Source organism: Phacochoerus africanus, chromosome 14 (assembly GCF_016906955.1).
Source record: "Phacochoerus africanus isolate WHEZ1 chromosome 14, ROS_Pafr_v1, whole genome shotgun sequence".
Taxonomy (NCBI): domain Eukaryota; kingdom Metazoa; phylum Chordata; class Mammalia; order Artiodactyla; family Suidae; genus Phacochoerus; species Phacochoerus africanus.
Genome location: NC_062557.1, coordinates 45909199 through 45936360, shown reverse-complemented (window position 1 = coordinate 45936360; position 27162 = coordinate 45909199). Strand labels below are relative to the sequence as shown.

The window sequence follows — 27162 nt, the reverse complement described above, 5'->3', positions numbered from 1 at the left end:
GGATGGGTTTAGGAGCCTCAGTTCCCCTCTGCCCTGTCACTTTCTAGTGGAGAAAAGAGGCCCAGAAAGAAGGATCTTCCAGGCAGTTAGGAGTAGATCTGCTCCGTGGCCGGTTCTCTTGACTCCCAGATGAGCTTCCTTTCCCGTTACTCCCTGCCTCCTCCCCAACCTGCCTTCACCGTGGAGCTCTGTCTACTACTACTTCTGGCAAAGCGCTAAGACCAGGGGGCACCGTGAGATGGGTCTGTGTGTCCTTTTCAGTTGGGCTGTCCTGGGACCGATGTGGGCAGGAAGTGAAATTGTCTTTCATCTGTCTCAGGGGCATTCCTTCTCCCCTACACAATCATGGCCATTTTCGGGGGGATCCCACTCTTCTACATGGAGCTCGCGCTGGGCCAGTACCACCGGAATGGATGCATTTCAATATGGAGGAAAATCTGCCCAATTTTCAAAGGTAACACAAAGGCTCGGGTGGATGGAGGGGTCTTCCAAGAAAGTGGTGATTTCCATCAGTGTGGCAGGGAGCTAGGGACCTCCTGGAATCAGTCAGGCCTTAGGTATCCCCAGGAAATAGCTGGAGTAATTAAGATTTTGGCTGTTTCAATGGTGCGAGGTTGTTGAAGCACAACAGAATAAATGGCAATTGAAAGTAAACGAAATCGAAAAAATGTAAAGCATTACTAGCATGCACACACATTTTTCCCCTGATTTTTAATTAATTTTTTATTAGAGTATAGTTGATTTACAGTGTTGTGCCGAAGTCCTCTGTACAGCAAAGTGACCCAGCCATACGTATCCATTCATTCCCTTTTTTACGTTATCTCCCAGCATGGTCTATCCCAAGAGACTGGACATAGTTCCCTGAGCTGTCCCGCAGGACCTCACTGCTTATGCATTCTAAATGGAAGAGTCTGCATCTCCCAACCCCGAACTCCCCTCCTCCCCTTGGCAACCACAAGTCTGTTCTCCATTCTGAGTCTGTTTCTGTTTTGTAGCTAGGTTCATCTGTGCCCTAATTTAGATGCCACATTTTCTAAAACATGTAACCTTGCAAATACAAATAAGGCGTTTACCTTGTTGGCACTTTCCCACCGTTCCTGGCGTCTTTGGGGGACAGGGTGAGTGGGAGCCCCTCCTTCCCCCTCACCCAGGCTGCACTGCCTCCGATGCCCTGTTTCCCTGTCGGACTGCCCTTAACCCGGCCCCCTGCCCCCTCTCACCCAGGGATCGGCTTCGCCATCTGCGTTATCGCCTTCTACATCGCCTCCTACTACAACACCATCATGGCCTGGGCCCTCTACTACCTCATCTCCTCTTTCACGGACCAGCTGCCCTGGACCAGCTGCAAGAACTCCTGGAACACCGGCAACTGCACCAACTACTTCTCCGAGGACAACGTCACCTGGATGCTCCACTCAACGTCCCCTGCAGAAGAATTTTACACGTAAGTGCATGTAAGTGAGGGGGTGGCCTGTTAGGGGCAGACCACACCCCTGGGGTTTGGCTTCTTAGGAGGGAGGCGGGGGCCCGAGGCTCTTAGCTCTTGGCTGATGGGTTTTGCTGTGGGGAGGGGGGTGAATGTGAGGGAGGGAGCTGGGAGACTCTACCGTGAGGGTCTGCAGTCTGGGGCTCTGTGCCGTCCCCTTCTTTTCTGATGCGCCCAGGCCAGTCCCTGCCTTCACATTCCAAAAGTACCCCCCTGCTTTGGAACCACCCTTCCTCCTGGGCCCTCCTCTCAGCCAGTTGTCATGGGAGCAGAGCCTCCCTCTACTTCAATAGTTTGAAATGACTCAAAAGTTTCTGGTTTCATGTTTTCACTTCATACGTGAGCTCTATCTATCCTGTGAAAGAAGACGCCCAGGGTAGGTAGTTTTCTTGAATGGTGGAATTTCAGGCAACGGCAGCCCGAAGAGAGCGGCTTGGGGATGGAGAAGGGGCCCACTGCCCACACATACAAATCCTCATGAACCCAAAAGCCAGCCATGTTTCTGGGTTGGCTGGGTCGGCCTTGGGGCCGAGCACTCTTCCCAGGGTCCACTGGCTTGAGTGCTTTTTCTCTGCTTCAGAGCATGCAGAGCCCCTCCCAGCTCTTCCCGAGGCTTGGTGACCACCTGGTCCTTGCAGTGTGATGACCATTTTTCTTCTTGGTGTCCTCTCAGAGGTGTCGCACCATCATGTGCAGGGGACCGTTCAGACCAGGTCACGGGCCTTTCTTTCTCATTCACTCAGACGCCACGTCCTACAGATCCACCGGTCCAAGGGACTCCAGGACCTGGGGGGCATCAGCTGGCAGCTTGCCCTCTGCATCATGCTGATCTTCACCATTATCTACTTTAGCATCTGGAAAGGTGTCAAAACATCTGGCAAGGTGAGGAGGACTCTGGCTGCTGACCCAGGCCTGCCAAGGGGCCCCAGAGGATCTCAAAGTCAGAACTCAGGAGCCTAGACAGTCACAGACAGGGGGACCTGGCTTCCTCTACAACACGCGCATTCCATGATTCTCAGTCTCTCTTTACCAAATCTGTTAGACAATTCTAGAAATCAGCCAATCCTATGAACCATTATTATTTTTTTTTCTTTTTTGCCTGCCCCTCCGCATATGGAGTTCCCAGGCCAGGGATCAGATCCCAGCTGCAGTTGCCACCTAAGCCATAGCTGCCCCACCACCGATCTTTAACCCACTGTGCCGGGCCGGGGATCAAACCTGCGTCCCAGCACTCCCAAGGCACACAGATCCTGTGGCACCACAGCGGGAACTCCACCATTATGTGATTTTTAAAAATTCCTTTAACCCCTGGTAGTGTGATAACTAATGACAGTGGCAATAATTTACTGAAAATCCATCACGGGAGTTCCTTGATGTGGCTTGAGTCGTGCCTCAGCGGAAATGAATCTGACTAGTATCCACGAGAACGCAGGTTTGATCCCTGGCCTTGCTCAGTGGGTTAAGGATCCAGCGTTGCCATGAGCTGTGGTGTAGGTCACAGATGTGGCTCGGATCTGGTGTTGCTGTGGCTATGGTGTAGGCTGGCAGCTGTAGCTCCGATTCGACCCCTAGGCTGAGAACTTCCATATGCCACGGGTGCAGCCCTAAAAAGACCAAAAAAAAAAAAAAAAAAGGAAAACAGAAAACCCATCATAGACCATGTTCAGTGCTTTGTATACAGTGGCTACTTCATTGTTTTCCTGCTAAGTGTTTTCCCATTTTGCAGATGGGGAGTGGGTTTAGAGGGAGGCAGTATGGCAAGCAGGGAATCGGATCCCTGTCTTATTCTAAAGACTGTGGTCTTTCTGCCACACCACCTTGCCTCCTAAAATTATATGTGTATTTTAAAAAGTAGCTCTCCTTTCTTGGAGGTTTTCAAGAGTAAAAGGCACCAGCATTCATGCAGTGATAACCTGTGTCTCCTTCTTTACAGGTGGTTTGGGTGACAGCCACTTTCCCCTACATCATCCTTTCGATTCTGCTGGTAAGGGGGGCCACGCTCCCCGGGGCCTGGAGGGGAGTTCTCTTCTACTTGAAACCCAACTGGCAGAAACTCCTGGAGACAGGGGTAAGAAAATGAGGAAACTAGCGTGTACCTGTCTGTCTTTTTCCTAAAACTGAAGCCAGTCTTCCCAACAGGACAGTAGGAACAACTGAAATTTGGGTTCAGTGGCAAGTCTGCAGTGATGCTTTAAACCAAAAATACAAGCCTGAAATAGTTGAGGCCACTGGATTGGTTTATGCCAAAATGCTAAGTAAGAGAAATCACATTTGTTTGCACGTGATATGTGGCCATCCCTGGACGGAGCCCTTGAAGAGCCTGCTTTTTGCCTCCGAACATAGCCACGTGGAGGCCTCGGGGGCGCTGGGCCTGCTGGTACCCAGTGTCTGGGGCTTGGCCGTGACCCTTACCTCTGCTCTGCTGCAGGTGTGGGTGGATGCAGCTGCTCAGATCTTCTTCTCTCTTGGGCCTGGCTTTGGAGTCCTGCTGGCTTTTGCTAGCTACAACAAATTCAACAACAACTGTTACCAGTGAGTATCGGGGCCTGCCAAGCAAAGCTTGAATGTGGAGGGAGCAACTGAACTGATGACCTCAAACCTGGTCGGACTCAAGCCATGTTGACACTCTGACCCTCAGGGGTGCCTCACCAGTTCACCCATGACCAGAGCACCCACCCAGACCACAAACCTCATTCAAGGCCACTCAGCAGATGAGAGAGGCCCAGACCATTCTGTTCTTTTTCTTTTCTTTTCTTTTTTTCTTCCTTCCTTCCTTCCTTCCTCCCTCCCTTTCTCCCTCCCTCCCTTTCTCCCTCCCTCCCCTCTTCCCTTTCTTTCTTTCTTTCTTTCTTTCTTTCTTTTTTTTTCTTTCTTTCTTTCTTTCTTTCTTTCTTTCTTTCTTTCTTTCTTTCTTCTTTCTTTCTTTCTTTCTTTTTCTTTCTTTCTAGGGCTGCACCCATGGCATATAGAAGTTCCCTGGCTAGGGGTCTAATCAGAGCGGCAGCTACCGACCTATACCATAGCCACAGCAACACCAGATCCGAGCCCCATCTGCGACCTGCACCACAGCTTGCAGTAATGTCAGATTCTTAACCCACTGAGTGAGGCCAGGGATCAAACCCGCATCCTCATGGATACTACTCAGGTTCCTAACCTGCTGAGCCACAATGGGAACTCCTGTTTTGTGAGCTTTTCTATATATCAAAAAAAAAAAAAAAAAATTCCAAACCAGGTTTACAAAAATTGCCACATACATTAAATATTTCAATTTGACCCGTTAATGTATTTAACAACAAAAATCATAATGTGATAATTTGTGTATGTACATATACACAAAAAGAATAACGATTGAACTATTTTGGACCAACACAGAATGCCATGATTTTTATGTCAAAATCTCACTTCAGAAATTTGATGGAACCAGAACCAGTTACGATTTAAATATCACTTGGCAATCTGCAGAGCTAACTTCGTCTAAATGGTCTGTCACAGATGGCAATGTCCAGCAATCTGATTGTGCTATTTATAAGATAATTATAGAATTATTATTATTATTATTATTTTTGTCTTTTCATCTTTTCTAGGGCCGCACTGGCGGCATGTGGAGGTTCCCAGGCTAGGGGTCTAATCGGAGCTGTAGCCGCTGGCCTACACCACAGCCACAGCAACGCAGGATCCAAACCGTGTCTGCGACCTACGCCAGAGCTCACAGCAACGCGGGATCCTTAACACACTGAGCGAGGCCAGGGATCAAACCTGCAACCTCATGGTTCCTAGTCGGATTCACTAACCACTGTGCCATGACGGGAACTCCTAGAATTAATTTTTAAAGAAATTCATATGCACACTAAGCAGTGTGGCCTTGCATTGGGACATCAGCCTGAAGTTGTTATGAGGTCTTCTTTTGAAAGTGTCTGAGTATCTCTGTGGCACTCTCATAACCTCATTTACACATAATGTCAAAAAAGTCTGGGAGTTCCTATTGTGGTGCAGTGGGTTAAGAATCCAACTGCAGCAGCTTGGGTCACTGCAGAAGCATGGGTTCAATCCCTGGCTTGGCCGCCAGGTTAAAGCATCTAGCGGCCTGAGCAGGTGTGGCACAGGTCAGCAGCTAAAGCTGGGATTCAGTCCCTGGCCCAGGAACTTCTATATGCCATGGGTGCAGCCATAAAAAAAAAAGTCTAAATCTAAATCTGATATCTTCACAAATGTGAGGCCAAGCCCCGCCCTGGGCCCCCACTGCAACCCAAGCCCTGCTTCAGAGCAAGCTTGTTTGAAATCGAGAGTATATACTGTGCAGGTTTATAGCAGGATCATCTCTTAAAACCACTCCTGATCTGCTTTTCGCCCCATGCTGTGCATGGCCGTAACAGCAGCTTGTGCTTCAAGGCTGATGCAACCCATCTGAGAGGCTGGGCCTTGGGAGGAAGGGAGAAGATGCCCAGCCAGCCTCAAAGTCCCTGTGAGCTCACTCACCCTTGACATGGCTGCAGACAGATGCTCCCTAGACTCCCAGCTTGGAAATGTCTCAGTCCCCTTGGGTTTTCTGCTCCAGAGACGCCTTGGTGACCAGTGTGGTGAACTGCATGACGAGCTTCGTTTCAGGATTTGTCATCTTCACCGTGCTCGGATATATGGCTGAGATGAGGAACGAAGATGTGTCTGAGGTGGCCAAAGATGCAGGTAGGACCTTGGGTTCTGTTTAGGTCCCTTGCTCCCAACAGATTTGCTTTGCTGCTCTTTGGATCTTTATAAATATCTAACTTTTATGTTATTTCTAAACGTTTTCTTAACATTTTCAAAGGTTTTAGAGAAATGTATTGCCTTGGGGATCTCAACCCTTCCCCTGTGTCCAGACCATGGTGGAAAAGGGGCAGCTCCCTTGGCACCCACTACTGGGGCCTTGAGTCCACTGTGGGCTTGAGAAAGTGACTTGGAGGATGGCTTTTAAAATCAGTGGGTTTTGGAGTTCCTGTCATGGCTCAGTGGTTAACAAATCCGACTAGGAACCATGAAGTTGCGGGTTCGATCCCTGGCCTCGCTCAGTGGGTTAAGGATCCGGCGTTGCCATGAGCTGTGGTGTAGGTCACAGGCGCAGCTCAGATCCCGCGTTGCTGTGGCTCTGGCGTAGGCCAGCAGCTACAGGTCCGATTAGACCCCTGGCCTGGGAACCTCCATATGCCATGGGAGCAGCCCTAGAAAAGGCAAAAAGACAAAAATAAAAATAAAATCAGTGGGTTTGCTTATATGTGGAATCTAAAGCATGGCACAGACTGAGACATGGACAGCAGACTTGTGTTTGTCAAGATGGAGGGAGAAGGAGTGGGATGGACTAGGAGTTTGGGGTTGGTAGGTGCAGACTATTACATTTAGAATGGATAAGCAATGAGGTCCCGCTGTACAGCACCGGGAACTGTATCCAATCACCTGATAGAAGATAGTATGAGAAACAGAATGTATATACATGTATATACATGTATGACTTTGCTGTACAGCAGAAATTGACAGAACATTATAAATCAACTCTAATAAAAAATTTTTAAAAGTAAAATCAGTGGGTTTGGGTCCTATGATGGGTCCAGGTCTAGTAAGCAAATGGTTACTAACGCTTAGAATTTTTTTTTGCAGAGGTTTTTGGTTTTTTTTTTTGTTTTGTTTTGTTTTCTTTTTTCAGGGCCGCACCCATGGCACATGGAGGTTCCCAGGCTAAGGATCGAATCGGAGCTACAGCTGCTGGCCTATATATACCACAGCCACAGCAATGCAGGATCCAAGCTACATCTGTGACCTACACCACAGCGCAAGGCAACGCTGGATGATGCTAACCCACTGAGCGAGGCCAGGGATTGACCCCCATCCTCATGGATGCTAGTTGGATTTGTTTCTGCCACGACACAACGGGAACTCCCTGCAGAGAAATTAGAAGTAGATGACATGGTCACTTTACCATACTGTGAGTTTTCATGGAAATAAGAGTGACTCATGTTGAAAAGGGGTGACGGGATCTTGTGGATGGAATCCCAGGGCTTTCTTGCCAACGTGCATCTGTCCTTGGCCTGCTGCAGTGCTCCCAACCCCTAACTAAGGCGCCCTATCTAGTCTATGAGAGGTTGAGGACATGTCTGTCCCTTGTACTGTCACAAAGGACTTCAAAATAGGTACAATGTTGTAAATCAGCTGTAATTTTTTTAAAAAGGGACATCAAAATAGCTGGAAGTCTTTATTCCAAGGCCTTTATGATTCTTCTAAAACCCGTTTAACATTTCCAACTATTCTGGAGCTAAAGAAAGAGCTAAATACTGCAAGACTTCAGAAACAGAGCAACCCTGGCCCTGAAAAAAAAAAAAAAGCACTGCATTATTAGATAGTGGCAACTCCTATTTGGGTGCTCAGCTTTGCTTGTCTTGGGATGTCAGGTTTGTTTCCTTTCTCCACGTTGGTGGAGGGGACACACTTGACTGTTCCCTCCCTTCCTCGTCCCAGGATGTCAGGATGGCCAGGTAGGGTGCTGTAGGGTGTGAGGAAGCACTTGGTACCTGTCCAGGCCGGCGTCACAGGAAGCTCTTGCGACAGGAATTGTCATTGTTGCTGTGGCCGCGTGTCCCCCGAGACTGCTTTGCAGGGCAGGTCTCTGCCACCACGTCCTCCCCTCTCTGTCTCTGTCTCAGGCCCCAGCCTCCTCTTCATCACCTACGCAGAGGCCATCGCCAACATGCCCGCGTCCACCTTCTTTGCCATCATCTTCTTCCTGATGTTGATCACCCTGGGCTTAGACAGCACGGTAAGTGACGTCGGAGGGAGAGCTGCGAGCAGGAGGGGGAGGAGGAGGGGTGGGAAGTGCAGGGAGAGGAAGAGGCGGCTGCAGCCCGCCCCTTCCATCCTGGTCCCGAAGGTGGTGATGGCTGCTCCCTCCCCGAGCTGCCCCAGCCCCTGTGCCTTTGGGCGCTTACTGTTCTCTAGGACAATAGCGGGTCCTTAATGAGACAATGGGGGCAAAGCGCCTGGCCCAGGCCAAGAGCTCAGCACAGGCGATCCGCTGTTAGTGTGCACTGTCCCCTGACCAGACTGGCACCACCCAAAGGCCAGGGCAAGGTCACGCTTGTGTCTTAGTGCCCTGCTGCCCAGCCTTCACCTCATTAGTGTGGAAAGAGTTCCAGTTTTGAGTTGGCATTTCTGGCACAACCAAAGTCTCCCCAAGAGACCTCATGTAAAGAAGTCCTGTCCACATGCTCTGCTTTCTTCCCTTGATGTCCTTAGGGGTGAGTTCTAAATGATGGGGTCACGTGGAAATTTACTTCCAGTGAGGGCTGGGTCGTGATGAGCTTGACAGGTCACTTGGCAATTTTAACCCCTCCCTCTGTTCACTGTCCTAGAGGTAGCAGATTTGTTCCAAAGTCCACAGTGACGTCTCTGTGTGCCCCTCTCAGTTCGCAGGCTTGGAGGGGGTGATCACCGCTGTGCTGGATGAGTTTCCACACTTCTGGTCCAAGCGCCGGGAGTGGCTTGCGCTCGGCGTGGTCATCACCTGCTTCTTGGGATCTCTGATCACGCTGACTTTCGTGAGTACCACGACCCTCCACCAGGGCAACAGGGTGCTCTAAGAGGAGTTCCTGTCGCCGCTCAGTGGCAACGAATCCGACTAGATGCGCCTTGGATCTGGCATGGCTGTGGCTGTGGTGTAGGTTACAGACGAGGCTCAGGTCTGGCGTGGCTGTGGTGTCGGCCAGCAGCTGTAGCTCCCATTCACCTCCTAGCCTGGGAACTTCCGTATGCTGCAGGTGCAGCCCTAAAAAAGACCAAAAAAAGAAAAATTAAAATTAAAAAAAAGGGAGCTCCCGTCGTGGCTCAGTGGTTAATGAATCCAACTAGGAACCATGAGGTTGTGGGTTCGATGCCTGGCCTTGCTCAGTGGGCTAGGGATCGGGCGTTGCCGTGAGCTGTGATGTAGGTCGCAGATGTGGCTCGGATCCCGTGTTGCTGTGGCTCTGGTGTAGGCCGGCGGCTACAGCTCCGATTCGACCCCTAGCCTGGGAACCTCCATATGCCCCTGGTGTGGCCCTAGAAAAGACAAAAAAACAAAACCAAAACAAAACCAAGAGAAGCTTACTGGGGAGAGGGCACGAGAAGAGAATGGTCCTGTGGCAGGAAAAGGCATCTAATGGGATAAAATCTTGCTGCCGAGGCCAGTCCAAGAAGCAGGCTCTGAGATACTTGTATTAGATCCAGGGTGAGAATTTTCCGGAATTACCCTAAATTAAGTTCTTTTTGCTCTGTCATAAAGAAGAGGCCATGCCTCAGAGGGCCCTTAACCAGGTTTGTGGTCTTATTTCCAGGGAGGGGCCTATGTGGTGAAGCTGCTGGAGGAGTTTGCCACGGGACCTGCGGTGCTCACCGTTGCCCTGATAGAGGCAGTTGCTGTGTTTTGGTTCTATGGTAAGAGGCTTCCTTCCACCAGCCCACGTAGCCACCAGAATACAGAAGGGCTGATTTCGTCAGAGAAAGGCAGGCCAGTGTCAAAGACGTCACCTCCTGCGTGCCTTCTTCAGAAACAGGTCATCGTTTGCTCTACACTCAGGGCACCAGATTGCTTGCGCTCCTGGGAGGGCGTTTTCTGCTTCTGAGTGTAAATGTTTACCCCAGGCAGACAGGCTGAAGTGGCTCCATAGAGCGCATCCGCCCTGGTGGCTTAAGATCCCGACTGGCCCTGGGACTTGGATAGACAGCAACGAACAGTGAATGCATTTGCAGAGTGTACCGTTTTCTGCTGTTACACAGAGGGGCCCCCAATTTCACTTTCACAAGCGAGCGCTCCCTCCAGCGTCCCGAGACAGGGTGGAGGAGCTCCTCCTCCAGGGAGGAGACAGGCATGTTCCCGTTTGGATCATCTGCCTCGGTAAAAGCCCCTCTGATCGCCGGGTGGAGGCTGATAAGGGCGAAACCACCACGAGCACAAGGAGTGAGCTGGCACAGGTCCCCGGGCAGGGATCCCAGGAGCTGCTGGGCAAGGATGAGGAGAGCGCAGGAAATGGAAATAAGAAAACCAGGTTCCAAGAGGCCGCTCTTCATCGTTCAAATCAAGATGGGCTTATTTCATTCTGAAAATGTATTTCTTTTCCTAGTTTCTGTGAGAGTAGAATAGTGTGTCGGAGTTCCCACTGTGGCGCAGTGGAAATGAGTCTGACTAATATTCATGAGGATGCGGGTTCAATCCTTAGCATCGCTCAGGGGGTTGGGGATCCGGCATTGCTGTGGCTTGGTGTAGGCTGGCAGCTGCAGCTCCAGTTCAGCCCCTAGCCTGGGAACCTCCATATACCTCGGGTGCGGCCCTAAGAAACACACAAAAACAAACAACAACAAAAAACCAATAGCGTGTCATCACCCATAATGTGAAGAAGGAAGGCCCCACATTTTGAGTTAGATGTGAGACCAGTTTGGGGGTTTTTTTTTGGAAAGAAGTTCTCTCTGCCTCCTCAGCACTGAGAGCACCAAGTTCAAAGTGTGTGATGCTGCAGGCTTGCGAGGTATTGCCGGGCAGTTCCAGGGAAGCACCCGCAGAGCGTCTTCTCTCCCCTGTCTCTCTTCCTCCCCAGAGCCCTCACTGCTCACTTCCATGCCAGTTACTTGGTGGAGAACCTTGATCTTGATCTGACCTATGAATGAGCAATACTATGGTCAAGGTTTTCTCTTGAAAGCTTCCAGCATATGGTCAGTCAGTAGACTCATCATTTTTACACAGAGTTCAACTTCCTTTTCTATAGTAACCATAAAATCAGATACATGCTGAAATCCTAGAAAGGCAGTGTGGGCAGCAAGCAGGGGCTTTAGGTCCCTCCCTAAGTGTCATAATCTTCCTACTCTATGTAGAAAGAGTCTGCTTGCTATGACATGCATTTTTGTGACAAGTTCCCTGTCTCTTTTTTTTTTGGCATTTTTTTGTCTTTTTAGGGCCGCACCCACAGCACATGGAAGTTCCCAGGCTTGGGGTCGAATCAGAGCTGTAGCTGCCGGCCTACACCACAGCCACAGCAACGCCAGACCTGAGCCGCATCTGCGACGTACACCACAGCTCATAGCAACACCGGATCCTTAACCCACAGAGTGAGGCCAGGGATCGAACCTGCAACCTCATGGTTCCTAGTTGAATTCATTTCTGCTGTGCCACCACGGGATCCGCGTCCCCTGCACCCCCACCCCCACCCCCCCCGCCGCCAGTCTTACTTTCAGACCAGATTGGTGTCCCTGAGTGCCTCCTTTGGAGAAATTCCAGAGCTGCTGAGTTCTCTGAGAGTCAAGGGATAGGAGGATAGTCTTTTTCTTCTCTCAGTCAATCGTGTTCTCTTTCTGATGATTTTAGGCATCACTCAGTTCTGCAGTGATGTGAAGGAAATGCTTGGCTTCAGCCCTGGATGGTTTTGGAGGATCTGCTGGGTAGCTATCAGCCCTCTGTTTCTCGTGGTGAGTTTTTATTTCCCTTCATCTGTCCCTGGAGAAAGAATCACCTTCAAACACCTAGGGAAAAAAAAAATTGGGGGAGTTCCCTGGTGCCCTAGTGGGTTAGGGACCTGGTGTTGTCACAGCTGTGGCACAGGTTTGATCCCTGGCCCGGGAACTTCTCCATGCCCTGGGTGGGGGCGAATTTTTCTTTCATTGAAGTGTAACACATATACAGAAAAGTGTGCAGAACACATCTATGAAATTCTATAAATTGAGCACGCTTTTGTAGCCAAAACCTTACCAATAAATAAAGACAAGACCAGCATCTCCGGAGTCCTTCTCGTGTCCCCTGCCAGTCACTGTGCCCCCAGAGTTAACCTTTCTTCTGGCTTCTAACACACAGCGTGGTTTGGGCTTCCGTCACATTATTTCATCCTTGTTCTGCTCCGTGATGATGATACCTGACATGCACTGAGCAGCAACTGCCAGGCCAGACTTTATGCTGAACTAATATCTGTTGAAATTTGAACTCTCAAAACAATTCTATGAAGTAGTTAGAACTGTAGTTCCCCATTTCAGAGTTGGTAAAACTGAGGCTTAGGGTCCAAGTCACATGACAAGAACTGTTGAAGGCCCGAGAAGGATTTACTATGCTGCTTATGAAAGACTGGACTGGAGCCCTAATTTTTTTTTTTTTTTTTGCCACGACCACAGCATGCAAAATTTCCCTGGGCCAGGGGTCAAACCCGAGCCACAGCAGTCACCTGAGCCACAGGGGTGACAGTGCCAGAACCTTAACCTGCTAGGCCACTGGGGAATTCCTGGATCCTGATAATTTTGTGTACATCTTCTCGAAGACCAAAGCACCCCTCCGCCCCACTCTGTTCTCCAGTGTAGATGGGGGTCGAAAGTAGAATCCATTCACTGTCAGATGAATGAGAAAGTTTAGTGCTGACTCCATCCTTGCTGCATGGGCCCCGGCTTCCCTCCTGGTACTCGCTCGAAGGAGATGTTTGCCCAAAGACGGATGAGAGCCCCGCTAACATCCTGAGTGTGCTCCGAGGTAGCCCGGGGTAAAGTGACTCTGCGCACCTCTGCAGGGATTACGCTCAGTTCTTTCATTTCTCTGTAACTGACTTGCAGGGGGAGGTGTGGGGAGTTGCTTTTTGATCCTTTTGAGGCAGAGACTGTGCCTTCAATCCAGCTCCAGCTTTTTGAATATCTGGGCCATCCATTTCGCCTTAGGACATGTGTGCAGCTGTGCCTTCCCTCTCTTTGAAAACGGCCCTTTCTGTGTTCTGTTTTGACTTTCTCGGGCAGCCCTGTATTTTTTGTGGTTTTTGTACTTGCACATTTCTCCGTTAACCTATAAGATGGACAGTGTGTTCATTCTTGCCTCTGCCATGCTGCAAGTGTCTCTCTCTACCCCAGAATCCTTCCTCGACTTCCATTTCCCGGGATCCCAATGTTTCCAAACACGAAGCCAACCTTCGCCCCAGGCAGGAGATGCTCTCAGGGCCTGGTGTGTGCTGCGGACTCCAGTGTTCCTCTAGATCTGGCCTGGTAGTTTCTTATCACCTTGTCAGCTCACTGTTGCTTTTACGTAAATTAAAAACATACTGTAGGAGTTCCCGTCATGGCACAGCGGAAACGAATCCGGCTAGGAACCATGAGGCTGCGGGTTTGATCCCTGGCCTCCCTCACTGGGTTAGGGATCTGGCGTTGCTGTGAGCTGTGGTGTAGATCGTGGACGTGGCTCGGATCTGGCTTTACTGTGGCACTGGCGTAGGCTGGCAGCTGTAGCTTCGATTTGACCGCTAGCCTGGGAACCTCCATATGCTGTGGGTGCAGCCCTAAAAAGACAAAAAAAAAAAAAAGTATACACAAACACACACACACACACACACACACACACACACACACTCACTCACTGTAGGAGTTGCCATTGTAATGCAGTGGAAAAGAATCTGACTAGTAACCATGAAGATACAGGTTCAATCCCTGGCCTCGCTCAGCGGGTTAAGGATCTGGCCCCCAGCCATAGCTCTGATTTGACCCCTAGCCTGGGAACTTCCACATGCAAGCAGGTGTGGCCCTAAAAAACAAACAAACAAAAACAAACAGAAAAACAAAACAAAAAAATACAGTATTTTTAAATCCAGAAAAAATTTTTTTTGGCTGCACCCAAAGCATGCGGAAGTTCCCAGGCCAAGAATCAAACCCCGTGCCACAGCAGTGACCCAAGCTGCTGCAGTGACAACATCAGATCCTTAACCTGCTGTGTCACAAGGGAACTCCCTAAACCCAGAAATTTTAGTTGCTTTTCAGTGAGAGGGTTGGACTGGATCCCAAGTCTGCCATTACTAGAAGCAGAAGTCTTGACATAAATGGGTTATTAATTTATATTGTTACCAGTGCTTCTCAATAATCTACTTAAATCCTTTCATTTGTTTTTCAAAGGAAGGAGAGACACTGGATTCTTTCCCTGAGCGAAGAAGCCATATTTGTTTACTTAAATCTTGCTCACGTAGTGCAGGAATGACGTTAGGACTGAGACTCAGGCAAGTGAGGCATTCACCCTAGACATAAAATTTCCAGGCCTGCCAAAAAACTCAGCAGTCAAACTAAATATTCCTTTAATGCAATATATATATATATATTTTTTTTTTAATGCAATATTTAAAAAAAATCAAAACTGATGCAAAAAAAAAAAAAAAAATCCCTGGGAGTTCCCATTGTGGCTCAGCAGAAACGAACCCAACTAGTATCCATGAAGATCCAGGTTGGCTCTCTGGCCTTGGTCAGTGGGTTAAGGATCTGGCATTGCCACTGTGGTGTAGGTCACAGACCCGGCTTAGATCTGGTGTTGCTGTAGTGTATGTGGCAGCTGCATCTTCAATTCGACCCCTAGCCTGGGAACTTCTCTATGCCAAGGGTGAGGCCCTAAAAAGCAATATATATATAATCCCTGATGAACATTTTAAATAAAAACAACAACAGGATCAGAGCAAATACTTACATATCTTGCCTCATTCACCTTACCCTAGTCTGGTCCCATCAGAGCTTGTCTTTTTAAAGTATTGCACTAAAATAGTATTACCATAATTTGCCTTTTAGGGCCTCGCCCTCAGCATATGGAGGTTCCCAGGCTAGGGGTTGAATCAGAGCTGCAGCTGCCCGCCTACACCACAGCCACAGCAGCGCTGGATCTGAGCCATGTCTGTGACCTACACCACAGCTCAAGGCAATGCCGGATCCCTAGTGAAGTGAAGCCAGGGATTGAACCCTCATCCTCATGGATGCTAGTCAGGTTTGTTACCACTGAGCCTCAGTGGGACCTGCCTCAAGTATTCTCTCTTGACTGCTGGAATTTTGGGGCGCTCTTAAATGTCCCACCCCAGGCGAGTGCCTCATGTGCCTTACCCGAGTCCTGGCCCCAGGCTTGTTTGGTCTTTTCATTTCTGCGAATATCTGGTTGTCTGGAAAACTGAGGGAACTCTTGGTGTAGAGTCAGTGAGTTTCTGTGCCCTGCGACACCCAGGTACAGATCCGGGTTCAGGCACATGACTCATGGTTCCTTGGCGTTCACCACAGTCACTTCCTCTAAAGGCAAGTGCTCTAGGGCCCGATTAGGAGGAGGCGAATCTGTCTTCCACGTCTGGGTTTACTTAACAGATCGCTTGCTCTGGGCTTTTAAAGGCTGCTTTAGGTGAACAAAGAGAAGCTTACAAAATATATTCTTTTTCAGAGTTCCTGCTGTGGTACAGTGGGTTAGGAATCCAACTGCAGCAGCTTGGGGTGCTGTGGAGGTTCGGGTTTGATCCCTGGCCCAGCCCATCATGGCGGGATAAGGGATCTGGCATTGCCGTAGGTCACAGCTGAGGCTTAGATTTAATCCCTGGCTCAGAAACCTCCATATGCCTTGTGTGTAGCCATAAAAAATTTTTTTTAGGAGTTCCCGTCGTGGCGCAGTAGTTAAGGAATCCGACTAGGAACCATGAGGTTTCGGGTTCGGTCCCTGCCCTTGCTCAGTGGGTTAACGATCCGGTGTTGCCGTGAGCTGTGGTGTAGGTTGCAAACGAGGCTCGGATCCTGCGTTGCTGTGGCTCTGGCGTAGGCCAGTGGCTACAGCTCCGATTCAACCCCTAGCCTGGGAACCTCCATATGCCGCAGGCGTGGCCCTAAAAAGAAAAACAACAACAAAAAACACAAAAAAGAAAATATCATCTGTGAGCAAGAAGAGGCAGGGGTGTGCGAGGGGGTGTCTGGGGCAGTACTTAGCGGCCACAGTGAGAGCTCAAGGCCTCCCTGAACCCCAGTGGGTTTCACACACCTGACATTAAGATGAGATGAGAGAGGACTGAGATGGCTCCTACCAGCCCCCACCTTTCCTTGTTCCAAAGTCATTTTCCTTAGTAGCCAGTCTGGGGCTGAAGAGAGAGTCTGTCCTGAGAAAGGTTTGTGATGCTGGGCTTCTGTTTTGAAAGCTTCCTCCTGGACTCAGGATAACACTGTTCAGAAGACGAATGTATGTTTAACAGTTGCCCATTTTATTACCTGAAGACAAAGAAAAAAAAAGATATAAATAGATGTTTAACCACACAAATAATTTACATTACTGTCTTCTTTATGACTATGAAATAATAAAATAAAATCAAATCAAGAGCAATAACGATTTCGGCACAGCGGTTACTAGGCAAAAACTGCTATTTACGCTCTCTCTGGAAACCAAACTGAAATAAGAAAACCCATAAACCTAGTGTTGGGAGCACACCATGGAATTTTTCTTGGTCGAAATCTTCACTGAATTTTCAAGGATAAAGGGTATGAAGCTGCTTTTTCCTTTCATTATTCCCTTCATTATGAGGGCCCGGGACAGGCAGGTCATCCATTGCCGAGATGCCTTGTGGCAGAGCCATCCTTGCTGAAACCCCAGTTCTGAGCCTGGGGTCAAAGCCAGGAAAGGAAAGACCAGGAAGGTGCACGCAGGAGCCTGCGAGCGCTCCAGGTCCTGAGAACCTGATAACGTCTCCTGGACGGAGGAGCCTTGGGTCTTACCCAAAATAATCACAGCAGGGAAATGCAGGAGAGAAACAGCAAGCCCTGGGAGTGGCCGGGCCTTGGAGAGGTGGCCCAGCTTATTCTCCTGCTGTCCGACAGGTCAGGGCCTGACCCACTCCTGATGCACGCCAGTCTCTTCTCTGCCACAACACGGTGCTGTCACGCCCCTGCATAACCTTCTGAGGCCTTGGCATCCCCACTCCAGGGGCCGAGGCGAGGGTTGGGGAGGAAATTCAAGATGAGCCCCTGGGTGTTTCATTGTTTGCAGTTGAGGCACAGAAATGAATGGCTTCTTCCTGTGAGTGTCCAATCTAGGATATGTCACAGTTTAGCAGTTTTCTGCAAGTATCTTAGCTTTAGCATTCAGTGTTCGTGATCTTAGGACTGTCTCTATCTGCGTGGAGGTCATGATTTTTTTTTTAATGTTTCTTGGCATTTCTGTTTTAGTTCATCATCTGCAGTTTTTTGATGAGTCCGCCACAGCTATGGCTTTTCCAATATAATTATCCTCAGTGGAGTATCATCCTGGGCTACTGCATAGGAACCTCATCTTTCATCTGCATCCCCACGTACATAACTTACCGGCTGATCATCACTCCGGGGACACTTAAGGAGGTATGTGCTAGTTCGTGTGTGTGTGTGTGTGTGTGTGTGTGTGCATGTGTAATCATTCCGATTGCTAATTGTTTTTGGGGAAAAAGGGTTCTCTTCTTAAGTTCTATTCAAAGTAGGTAAGTCTACTACCAGAAATCACCAGGGGGCTCTCAGCCTTCTACAATTATGTACCTATACCATTGTGTAGCCTCTAATAGCTGCCAGTGTCATCTTAAGGCCTCCCTCCTATGCCTCAAGGACAAGTCAAAAGAGCGAGGTGGCGGTTTGCGTCACCCACAGCACAGCGTGGCGTGTGCACAGCATTCTAAACATAGCGGATAACCACGTTGTGTCCTGCTTGCCATCAGCCATGAACATCAAATCAGTGGAGCAATAACGCAAATTTGATTTCAGTGCATTTAAGGTAAATCCACTTGATTTAAGTGGAGATTATGGGGGGAAATGTCTGTGGTCATTTTCCTAACAGCAGTGTGACAAGGGCTTCTTTGAAAACCATCACTAAATAAGGAGGTTTCAGCAATATCATAGGTTTAGCCCAAGTCACTAGAGTAAAAAAAAAAAAAAGTTGCCATGATAAGCAAGGTACATTTCAGTAAATGAATAATGTGCCATAAAAATTTCAATTGTAGGACCTTAAATTTTATATGAGACTGTATACATTTTAAAGCATCTTCATGTAGATTATCTAATTTTGTTTTTAATACTTTGTGAGAAGGATGGGCAGGTGTCATTAGCAGACAAAGATTCTGAGTCTGCGAATGACTGTGCTCACACCATCTCCTTATTTCAGTGATTTGGCCATGGACACACAGTACAAGGAGGCTCAGAATCCAGGTCTTCTGGTTTTTGGTCCAATGCTCGCTCTCTTTTTTTTTTTTTTTTTTTTTTTGCCTTTTTAGGGCTGCACTCGTGGCATATGGAAGTTCTCAGGCTAGGGGAAGAATCAGAGCTGCAGCTGCTGGCCTACACCACAGTCACAGCAACACCAGATCCAAGCCGCATCTGTGACCTACACCACAGCTCGTGGCAATGCTGGATCCTTAACCCAGCAAGGCCAGGGATTGAATTCACGTCCTCATGGATACTAGTTGGGTTCATTACTGCTGAGGCATAACGGGAACTCCTCTTTCACTTTTAGGGGCAGTTTCTCTTTTATGTCTTCAGGGTATTAATAACTTGCTAGTGTGGAAATTGGCACTAGAGGTTAGGGAGAAATGAGTTGCTGCTTTTTATCCTGAGCTGCCAGAGTTAGTAGTTCAGGCCACCAGGGTCCCAGCAGTTAGACCTCACATTACCAGGACTGAAAATGCTTGGGCTGTCACTTGTTTGGTTGTGTTACCTGCCATAGCAAGAAGCTTACTGTGGCAGCAGAGCCTGAAGAAGTGGCCCCTTAGGAGTCTGTGGGTGCTTTCATGGGAGACAAGCTCAAAGGTGCAGAGAGCCATGTGGAGAAAGCTAGAAGGGGCCATGCTCTACGATGGCCTGAGAGCAGAGGGGGCTGGTCTGTGGGCTCTTAGAAGCAAAACACAAATGTATATCAACTACATCATCATACTCACCATCCTAAATTATTTCACAAGAAATATGAAGCAAGAGAACATGAGGCAATTAAACATCATCTCTTTTCTGAGAACTGAAAACAGAAAAACTGAATTCTAGGTAAACAAAACTCTGAAGGATTTGCTAATTTCCTACCTAACAATGAAGTTGTCCTATCACAACTTCATTCCTCCCAAAGGGCCCTGGGCTCTGGTGTTGACTGGAAAACAAGCTCAGACCAGTGGCACTGTGTTTACTCCTTCAGGTTGCCCTTCATGGCATTTATGATGCTCTACTGGCCCGGTTGACTCAAACCCAGAGGCCAAGGTCGGGAGTGGGAACACCAGTTAGGTTAATAAATTTCAGCCTTCTTCAGACACAGACCATATCTCATGGTTACTTTTCTTTCTTTCTTTCTTTTTTTTTTTTTTTTGCTTTTTAGGGCTGCACCCATGGCATATGGAGATTCCCAGGCTAGGGGTCGAATCACAGCTGTAGTTGCTGGCCTACGCCAGAGCCACAGCAACGCCAGATCCGAGCTGCATCTGCGACCTACGCCACAACTCACAGCAATGCCGGATCCTTATTCCACTGAATGAGGCCATGGCACTGAGTTTCCATGGTGCCATGACAGGAACTCCCAGACTAGATCTCAAATCCTGGTCATCTTTCTTGCAAATGCCCCATGCTGGCCACCAGGAAATGCCACTCAAAAGTGTGTAATTAATAGAGCTCAGATCCATCTGTAGTAGAGGTGAGGCTGTTTGCAGAGCCGTCTTTGCCATAGGCCACCAGATGGAAAACTGGGGGATAACAGGAAGCATCAAGATACAGCCTTCAAGGGGGCCTGGGAGGGAAGAGACCTAGTCAGCTAAGCAAGCAAGTCACTTACCTTCTCTGGGCCTTACTGTCTTCATTTTTGAAGTGTGCTCATTGAACTGGACTAACACTTCCAAAGTGCGTTGTAAGGAGCAGTAGTTCCACGGGCTGTCAGGTCTTACTGTCGAGGGAAAAGGTTATGTAGTCACATAATTTTGGAGAATGTTGGATTAAGGCATGTTGTATAGGTCTCTTCACTACAGGACTTCTCAAAAGCCTTAATATGCCCCTGTGCATGCTTAATTTCTGAGAGGAATAAAGCATGCCTTGTTTTTGCCAAGCACCCCAAGGAACTGTGATTTTTTTGTGAATACCAGACTCGATGGTCCGTAACATTTTATCTATGAAAGAGGGAAAATGCATATGGAATCCTGGATTGTTTTTTAAAAAAAGAAAAAAACTAAGAGAAAAGTAAATTTAACTCTTCTGAGCCCAAGCCATATATAACATTGGAGTTTGTGGCGTGAGCCTCCACTCGCTCACCTGTAATTTGGAGGCTGTCACATGCATCTGCAGCCTGGAAGTCTCGAGACTGGAGTCATCAACTGGGTTATTAAGTCATTGTCACAGAAGCTCCTAGTCACCTGCACACAAAATCTGGGCAAAGTAAGACATTCTACTTCCCGGCGTTGTTCGCTGTGAGTCTTACCTCCACCCTAGATCCGAATGCTCTTCTCTCTGCCCAGCATAGCTGTGCTGAAGACTCGTTAGTTCCCAGTTAACAGGACCTAATACGCTTTAATCAGTTATGGGTAACAGATTTATCTTTGCCATAGGGGAAGGATGGTTTGTGAAATTTTGCTTTCTGTGACTTGACATGTCCTGGTGGCTGAGAAGCACTGCAGCAGCTCCTTTTTTTTTTTTTTTTTTCCCCTTTTGGTCATTTTTGGCTGCCCTGTGGCACATGGAGCTCCTGAGCCAGGGATCAGAGCCACAGTCATGACCTAAGTTGTAGCTGTGTCAATGCTGGATCCCTAACCCACTGTGCCAGGCCAGGGATTGAATCCTCATCCCAGTGGCTCCCAAGATGCCACCACCACCAGTCCAGTTTGCCACAGTGGGAGCTGCAGCAGCTCCCCTTTCCTCTTCTTCTTCTTTTTTTTTTTTTTTTTTTTGGTCTTTTTAGGGCTGCACCTGCAACATATGGAGGTTCACAGGCTAGGGGTCGAATCAGAACTACAGCTGCTGGCCACAGCCACAGCCACAGCCATGCCAGATCTGAGCCTTGTCTGCAACCTACACCACAGCTCACAGCAATGCTGGATCCTTAACCCACTGAGCAAGGCTGGGGATCGAACCTGTGTCCTTACAGATACTAGCCAGATTCATTTCTACTGAGCCTCAACGGGAACTCCAGCAGCTCATTTTGAAAATGGGTTTCTCGTGTGAGATTTTAGTACTTGACTATTAAGGTCACTAGGAACACAAGTATAATTTTATGAATTTCATTAACTATGAGAATGGGAACTCTGAATTCTAAAGACCCTACTCCTTAAAGAAGGAACAGACTCCCAGAACCAGGAAATAAAGATTGAAAGGGGGACCGCATACTTTTCAATCCAAAATAAAAAGGACAAGTAGCAGAGCTTTACCTAAAGTCAATAAATCAAACTATGCTTTCAGATCCTGTTTTGCCTTTCTCACCATACATAGAGACTTTGACCACCAAAGATTTTACTAAGCAACTTAATAAAGATTTCTTTCTAAGCCTCTGCAGTGCTCTCTGCATCCCTGAGCTGCTTCATGTCACTCTGATGCTGAGTTTTACAAGGCAGGCTGTATATTTCATACTCAAGCCCAGGCGTATTTCAGATCTGTCCCAAAGCTTCTATGTACCTCGGCTGTTTCTAAAATAAAAATCCTCCTCTCTTTTCTTGTAACGAGTACTATGTCAACATGAGATTGCTTTAGGAATTATGATTGACGTGGCCACATTTTTAAAAATTTAATCATGTAGGAGTTCCCGTCGTGGCGCAGTGGTTAACAAATCCGACTAGGAACCATGAGGTTGCGGGTTCGGTCCCTGCCCTTGCTCAGTGGGTTAACGATCCGGCGTTGCCGTGAGCTGTGGTGTAGGTTGCAGACGCGGCTCGGATCCCGCGTTGCTGTGGCTCTGGCGTAGGCCGGTGGCTACAGCTCTGATTCGACCCCTAGCCTGGGAACCTCCATATGCCTCGGGAGCAGCCCAAGAAATAGCAACAACAACAACAACAACAAAAAAAAAAGACAAAAATTAATCATGTAATTAGTTGCATCCTTATATGATCTAACCAGTGCTCCTTTATAGGTGGATTCTTTCAACTGGTAACCTCCTGGCTGTTAGAATGGCTGAGGGCCCTGGGCACTCTGCCTGCTACGTGTCTGCAGGGCACAGGGAGCCTCGCTGAGGTGGGGGGAGCCAGAACCCAGCACTCACTCTGCTCCCCATTACCCTGTGTGGCCACATGAAACCTCCTCTGTCCAGAGAAAAGATTGCCCTTCGCCAGGCCATCAAAGGCATGTTATAGACCAGCAGAGGGTCTGTTGAAGGGCCATCATTTTCGCCTCTTAGTGTTGTAATGATTTTCTTAATTAGTTTACATATACTTACATTGTTCCTGAATATGCTATTTTAACCCACATTTGAGAACAAATAAATTGGGAATTCCTTTCTTACGGAATCTCAGTAAGATGAATCCAATTTACTATTAAATGCCATTAAAATACGGTTTAGCATTTGTTTTAATATTAATGGTGACCCTTTTTTTCAACACTGTTCAAGTATGATAATACCTATCACAGCCTATGTTCTTCCTAACAGCGTATCATTAAAGGAATCACTCCAGAAACACCGACGGAAATTCCCTGTGGGGACATCCGCTTGAATGCTGTGTAAAACATCACGGAGATAAGAGTGGCTTCCTAACACCCTCTCGCTCCAATTCTGACAAGTCACACGTCGCCTTCTCCCTCCAAGTGAACGGGTGTCTGGCTAAGCCTACTGATGGAAGGGCCTTCTTCCCAGAGACACCGTCCCCCAAAGACTATGGTGCCCAGACGCTTACGGCCTCCAGCCATTTCTTTCTGTGAAATCTCCCGGGCCCGTTCCCGTGTTAGACTCTGGCACAGCGGAAGTGGCCTCTTTGGGATGCACGAGGGTGGGTGTATGGCGGCGATGAACCCCACCATATCATCAGTTAGGATTAGGTTTAGGGTCAAGTCTGTGACCCGTCTCTCTTGTATCATTTCTTACTATGAACACTGGTGTCTGCCATCTGTTTGCTAAAGGTTTCACTGTTCACGAATGCATAAACCATGCGGGAGAAAACAGGGATGCTAGCCATATATTTTCTGAGTAGCATAGAATTCTATAGCTGAAATCTACTAGAACCCCGTAACCCGTGTGCCGCTGTGAAGTCAGGAGAGGAAGCTGTAAGAAGCTAAGCTGAACAATAACGTGTCTGTGTGAGCATGCGTGTCTGTGTGTACTGTCGTTCCAGTGTCCCCTTATCTCTATTCTAATGCGTTGGGCTCATTACAAACGATATGAATTTCCTCCAGGTTTTCTTACATTAACACATTCCACCTACGGAAATTTGTATGTATGCTGTTATTTGAAGGGTGTGTTTACTGCATTGTGCTGTCTCCCCCTCCTTTTCCAATGACTCTACTTGAGCCCACACACCTTCCTTTATGGGCCAGCCTTTCATAGTCAGTGCACTTCACTGCCCTCTTCCTGTTTCTCTCGGCCAAACATTCAGGACAACGTTCCACAGGCAAATCTGGCCTATTTCATTAGTCACTGTGGCTTGGCTGTGAAGGGCTTTGGAGATGAAGATTGACAGGTGCATCGTCAGTGTTCAGCTGGTTATCCGGGTTAAGCTCTGTCTGTGGCAAAGGACTGACCATTAAGGTTACTTTGCTTTGTGAAGAAAAGATAAATCCAGTTCTCACAGGGTTTGTGGATCTGGTGCCCTGACTGAAACCAAGGTCATCAAGTAATTGGAGAGTCTGAGTTAGCTTGACTGGACTTCTCCCAATCCCTTGAGCCTTCCTTGTTGGCTACCAGGCTCACTTGTGAGCCCTTCAGTTTTCAAGATTGAGTCTAAATAAGACCGAATGGAAAAGGGGCAGTTAAGTGAATGACCTTTTATGCTACATAAAGCCCTTAATACAGATCAAATACATTTGATCTTGAGAGGCGTGGCGGTCTCAGATGCATAGGTAAGGTAGAGAAGCACATTTTACCTTGTAGTGTGAGATTTCCTTACCAAAATCGTAAATGGAATAAAGCCTACTCGATGAGAAAAGGACTCAGTCATCCAGCCCTGTATCACATCAGTCCTCTATATAAACCTAATTTAATCCTAACAGCCTTATAGAAAGGAGATCTCTATAGCAGAGGACTCGCTTTATCCAGGTATAGATCTTCCTTCCTTGGCTTCCTTTCCCCAACAATATTCCCCAGTCATCTTCCTGTAGTCCCCCTGTATCCTATTTCTGACTCTTTGCTTTTCCCAGCAGGCTATTTTCCTTTTAGATGTTAGCTGCTGAGAAGTTTCCCAAAATATTAGAGGAAAAGAGGAGGGAGATTTAAAAATGACTCTTCCTGACCTACCTTCATTGTTGTCACTCTTCCATTCCTTCCTGCCACCTTATGTCCATTCTCTTTGCTTGCTGATCTGCCGAAAGGAGAGAGGTTAATATAAGTGGCAACATATTTGGTAGTAAAGAGCTTTGCACATTTTAAGAACTTGCTTTATAAAGATAATCAGATATGGATGCTCCCCATCCCACACACTTATGCATTTTTCCAAAGATGTCATTTTTTAAAAGGCACTTTTTCAAACAATTAGTTTTGCCAAGCCAGGTGTTATATAGGTGTTGCAAAAAGTTTTCAAATGTCACTAGACTTTAAAAAAATCCGAAATCTCTATTCTGCAAATTTGACTCCCCTATTTAGCAATACTACTATGGATTCTTTTTTTTTTTTAAGGGAAGCTTAATAGTTGGTAGATTGACTTTAATCTTTTAAAGACCTTTTACATCTAATGTAGCATTTACATAAAAGTAAAAAATAAAAATGAATTGTAAAGTTATTTAGTGAAGTTCCCTTTTTCCTGTGATTTTATTAGTAAGGAATACTCAAGAAATAGGAGAGGACAACTTCCTAGAGATTCACTGTCCGCCAAAACTGAATCAAGAAGCAACAGATCAGGAGTTCCCGTTGTGGTGCAGTGGTTAACGAATCCGACTAGGAACCATGAGGTTGTGGGTTCGGTCCCTGCCCTTGCTCAGTGGGTTAACGATCCGGTGTTGCCGTGAGCTGTGGTGTAGGTTGCAGACGCGGCTCGGATCCCGCATTGCTGTGGCTCTGGCGTAGGCCGGTGGCTGCAGCTCCGATTCAGCCCCTAGCCTGGGAACCTCCATATGCCGCGGGAGCGGCCCAAGAAATAGCAAAAAGACCAAAGGAAAAAAAAAAAGCAACAGATCAACTGAATAGACATCACTAGAAGTGAAACTGAATATGTAATAAAAACACTCCCTAGAACAAAAGTCCAGGACCGGATGGCTTCACAGGCGAATTTTACCAGACATACAAAGAAGAACTTACACCCATCCTCCTTAAACTTCTCCAAAAGGTTGAAGAAGGAACAAAGACATTCTATGAAACCACTATCACCCTAATACCAAAAGCAAAGATACTACCAAAGAAAGAAAATTATAGGCCAATATCTTCCCAACAAAATTTTAGCCAACTGAATCCAACAACATATAAAAAATATCACACACCACGACCAAGTGGGATTCAACCTTAGTTCACAAGGATGGTTCAACATACACAAATCAATGTCATACACCACAATCACCAAAGAAAAGTCAAAAACTACATGATCATCTCCATAGATGCAGAAAAAGCCTTTGACAAAGGCCAACATCCATTCATGATCAAAACTTTTACCAAAGTGGGTATAGAGGGAACATACCTTAACATAATAAAAGCCATTTATGACAAACCCACAGCAAATATAATACTCAGTGGAGAAAAAGCTGAAGGCTTTCCCACTAAAATCTGGAACAAGGATGCCCACTCTCACCACTGTTATTCAATGTAGTTTTGGAAGTCCTAGCCACAGCAATTGGATAAACAAAAGAAATAAAATGTATCCAAATTGGAAGAGAAGAGTTAACATTGTCACTGTATGCAGATGATATGATACTGTATACAGAAAGTCCTAAGGACTCCACACAAAAACTACTCCAACTGATCAATGAATTCAGCGAAGTCCCAGGATACAAGATTAACATTCAGAAACTGGTTGCATTTCTGTACAATAACAATGAAATATTAGGAATACAAGAATACAATTCCTTTTAAAATTGTACCCCCCAAAATTAAATACCTAGGAATAAACCTGACCAAGGAGGTAAAACACTTATATGCTGAGAACTAAATACCATTAATCAAGGAAATTAAAGGGGATTCAAAGAAATGGAAAGAAATTCCATGCTCCTGGGTTGGAAGAATTAATATCATAAAAATGGCCATCCTACCCAAAGAAATCTACAGATTCAATGCAATCCCTCTCAAATTACCCATGACATTTTTCACAGAGCTAAATCAAACAATCCAAAAATTAACATGGAACCATAAAAGACCCAGAATTGCCAAAGCAATCCCTAGGAACAAGAACCAAGCAGGAGACACAATTCTCCCAGAATTCAGGGAATATTACAAGCCACAGTGATCAAGACAGTGTGGTATTGGTACCAAAACAGACATAAAGACCAATGGAACAAAACAGAGAACCCAGACACTGACAGTCAATCTTTAATAAAGGATGCAAGAATATAAAATGGGGAGAAGACAGTCTTTTCAGCAATTGGTGCTAGGAAAACTAGACAGCCACATGTAAATCAATGACACTGGAACACACCCTCACACCATGCACAAAAATAAACTCAAAATGGCTTAAAGATTTAAACATAAGACACCATCAAACTCCTAGAAGAGAGCATAGGCAAAACATTCTCTGACATCAACAGTACAAATGTTTCCTTAGGTCAGACTCCCAAGGCAACAGAAATCAAGGCAAAAATAAAACAATGGGACCTAATGGAACCAATAATCTTTTGCGCAGCAAAGGAAACCATTTTAAAAAAAAAAA

General features: G+C 47.1%; 1 protein-coding gene and 2 long non-coding RNA genes across 3 annotated transcripts in view; 1 reads left to right on the top strand and 2 right to left on the bottom strand.

Moving 5' to 3' along the window:
- Positions 1-23583, top strand: part of SLC6A4 (solute carrier family 6 member 4) — a 41079-nt gene extending 17496 nt beyond the window's left edge. The window contains exons 3-14 of the mRNA XM_047757637.1: positions 320-454; positions 1225-1444; positions 2230-2368; positions 3420-3554; positions 3915-4018; positions 6042-6169; positions 8155-8267; positions 8914-9045; positions 9820-9919; positions 11841-11941; positions 17429-17596; positions 22815-23583. Of these exons, the coding sequence (XP_047613593.1) occupies positions 320-454; positions 1225-1444; positions 2230-2368; positions 3420-3554; positions 3915-4018; positions 6042-6169; positions 8155-8267; positions 8914-9045; positions 9820-9919; positions 11841-11941; positions 17429-17596; positions 22815-22889 (1550 nt within the window). The 3' untranslated portion in view covers positions 22890-23583. The remainder of the gene's footprint in view (positions 1-319; positions 455-1224; positions 1445-2229; positions 2369-3419; positions 3555-3914; positions 4019-6041; positions 6170-8154; positions 8268-8913; positions 9046-9819; positions 9920-11840; positions 11942-17428; positions 17597-22814) is intronic.
- On the bottom strand, positions 1415-9130 carry LOC125114381 (uncharacterized). Its single transcript, XR_007131776.1, has 4 exons — positions 8023-9130; positions 5963-6124; positions 3899-3988; positions 1415-2340 (listed from the first exon to the last, which is right to left on the bottom strand). It is a non-coding gene; the product is annotated as an uncharacterized LOC125114381 (long non-coding RNA).
- LOC125114382 (uncharacterized) lies at positions 9242-25219 on the bottom strand. Its single transcript, XR_007131777.1, has 6 exons — positions 24612-25219; positions 20498-20598; positions 20028-20135; positions 16254-16477; positions 11705-11995; positions 9242-9272 (listed from the first exon to the last, which is right to left on the bottom strand). It is a non-coding gene; the product is annotated as an uncharacterized LOC125114382 (long non-coding RNA).
- Positions 25220-27162: the final 1943 nt, after the last annotated feature.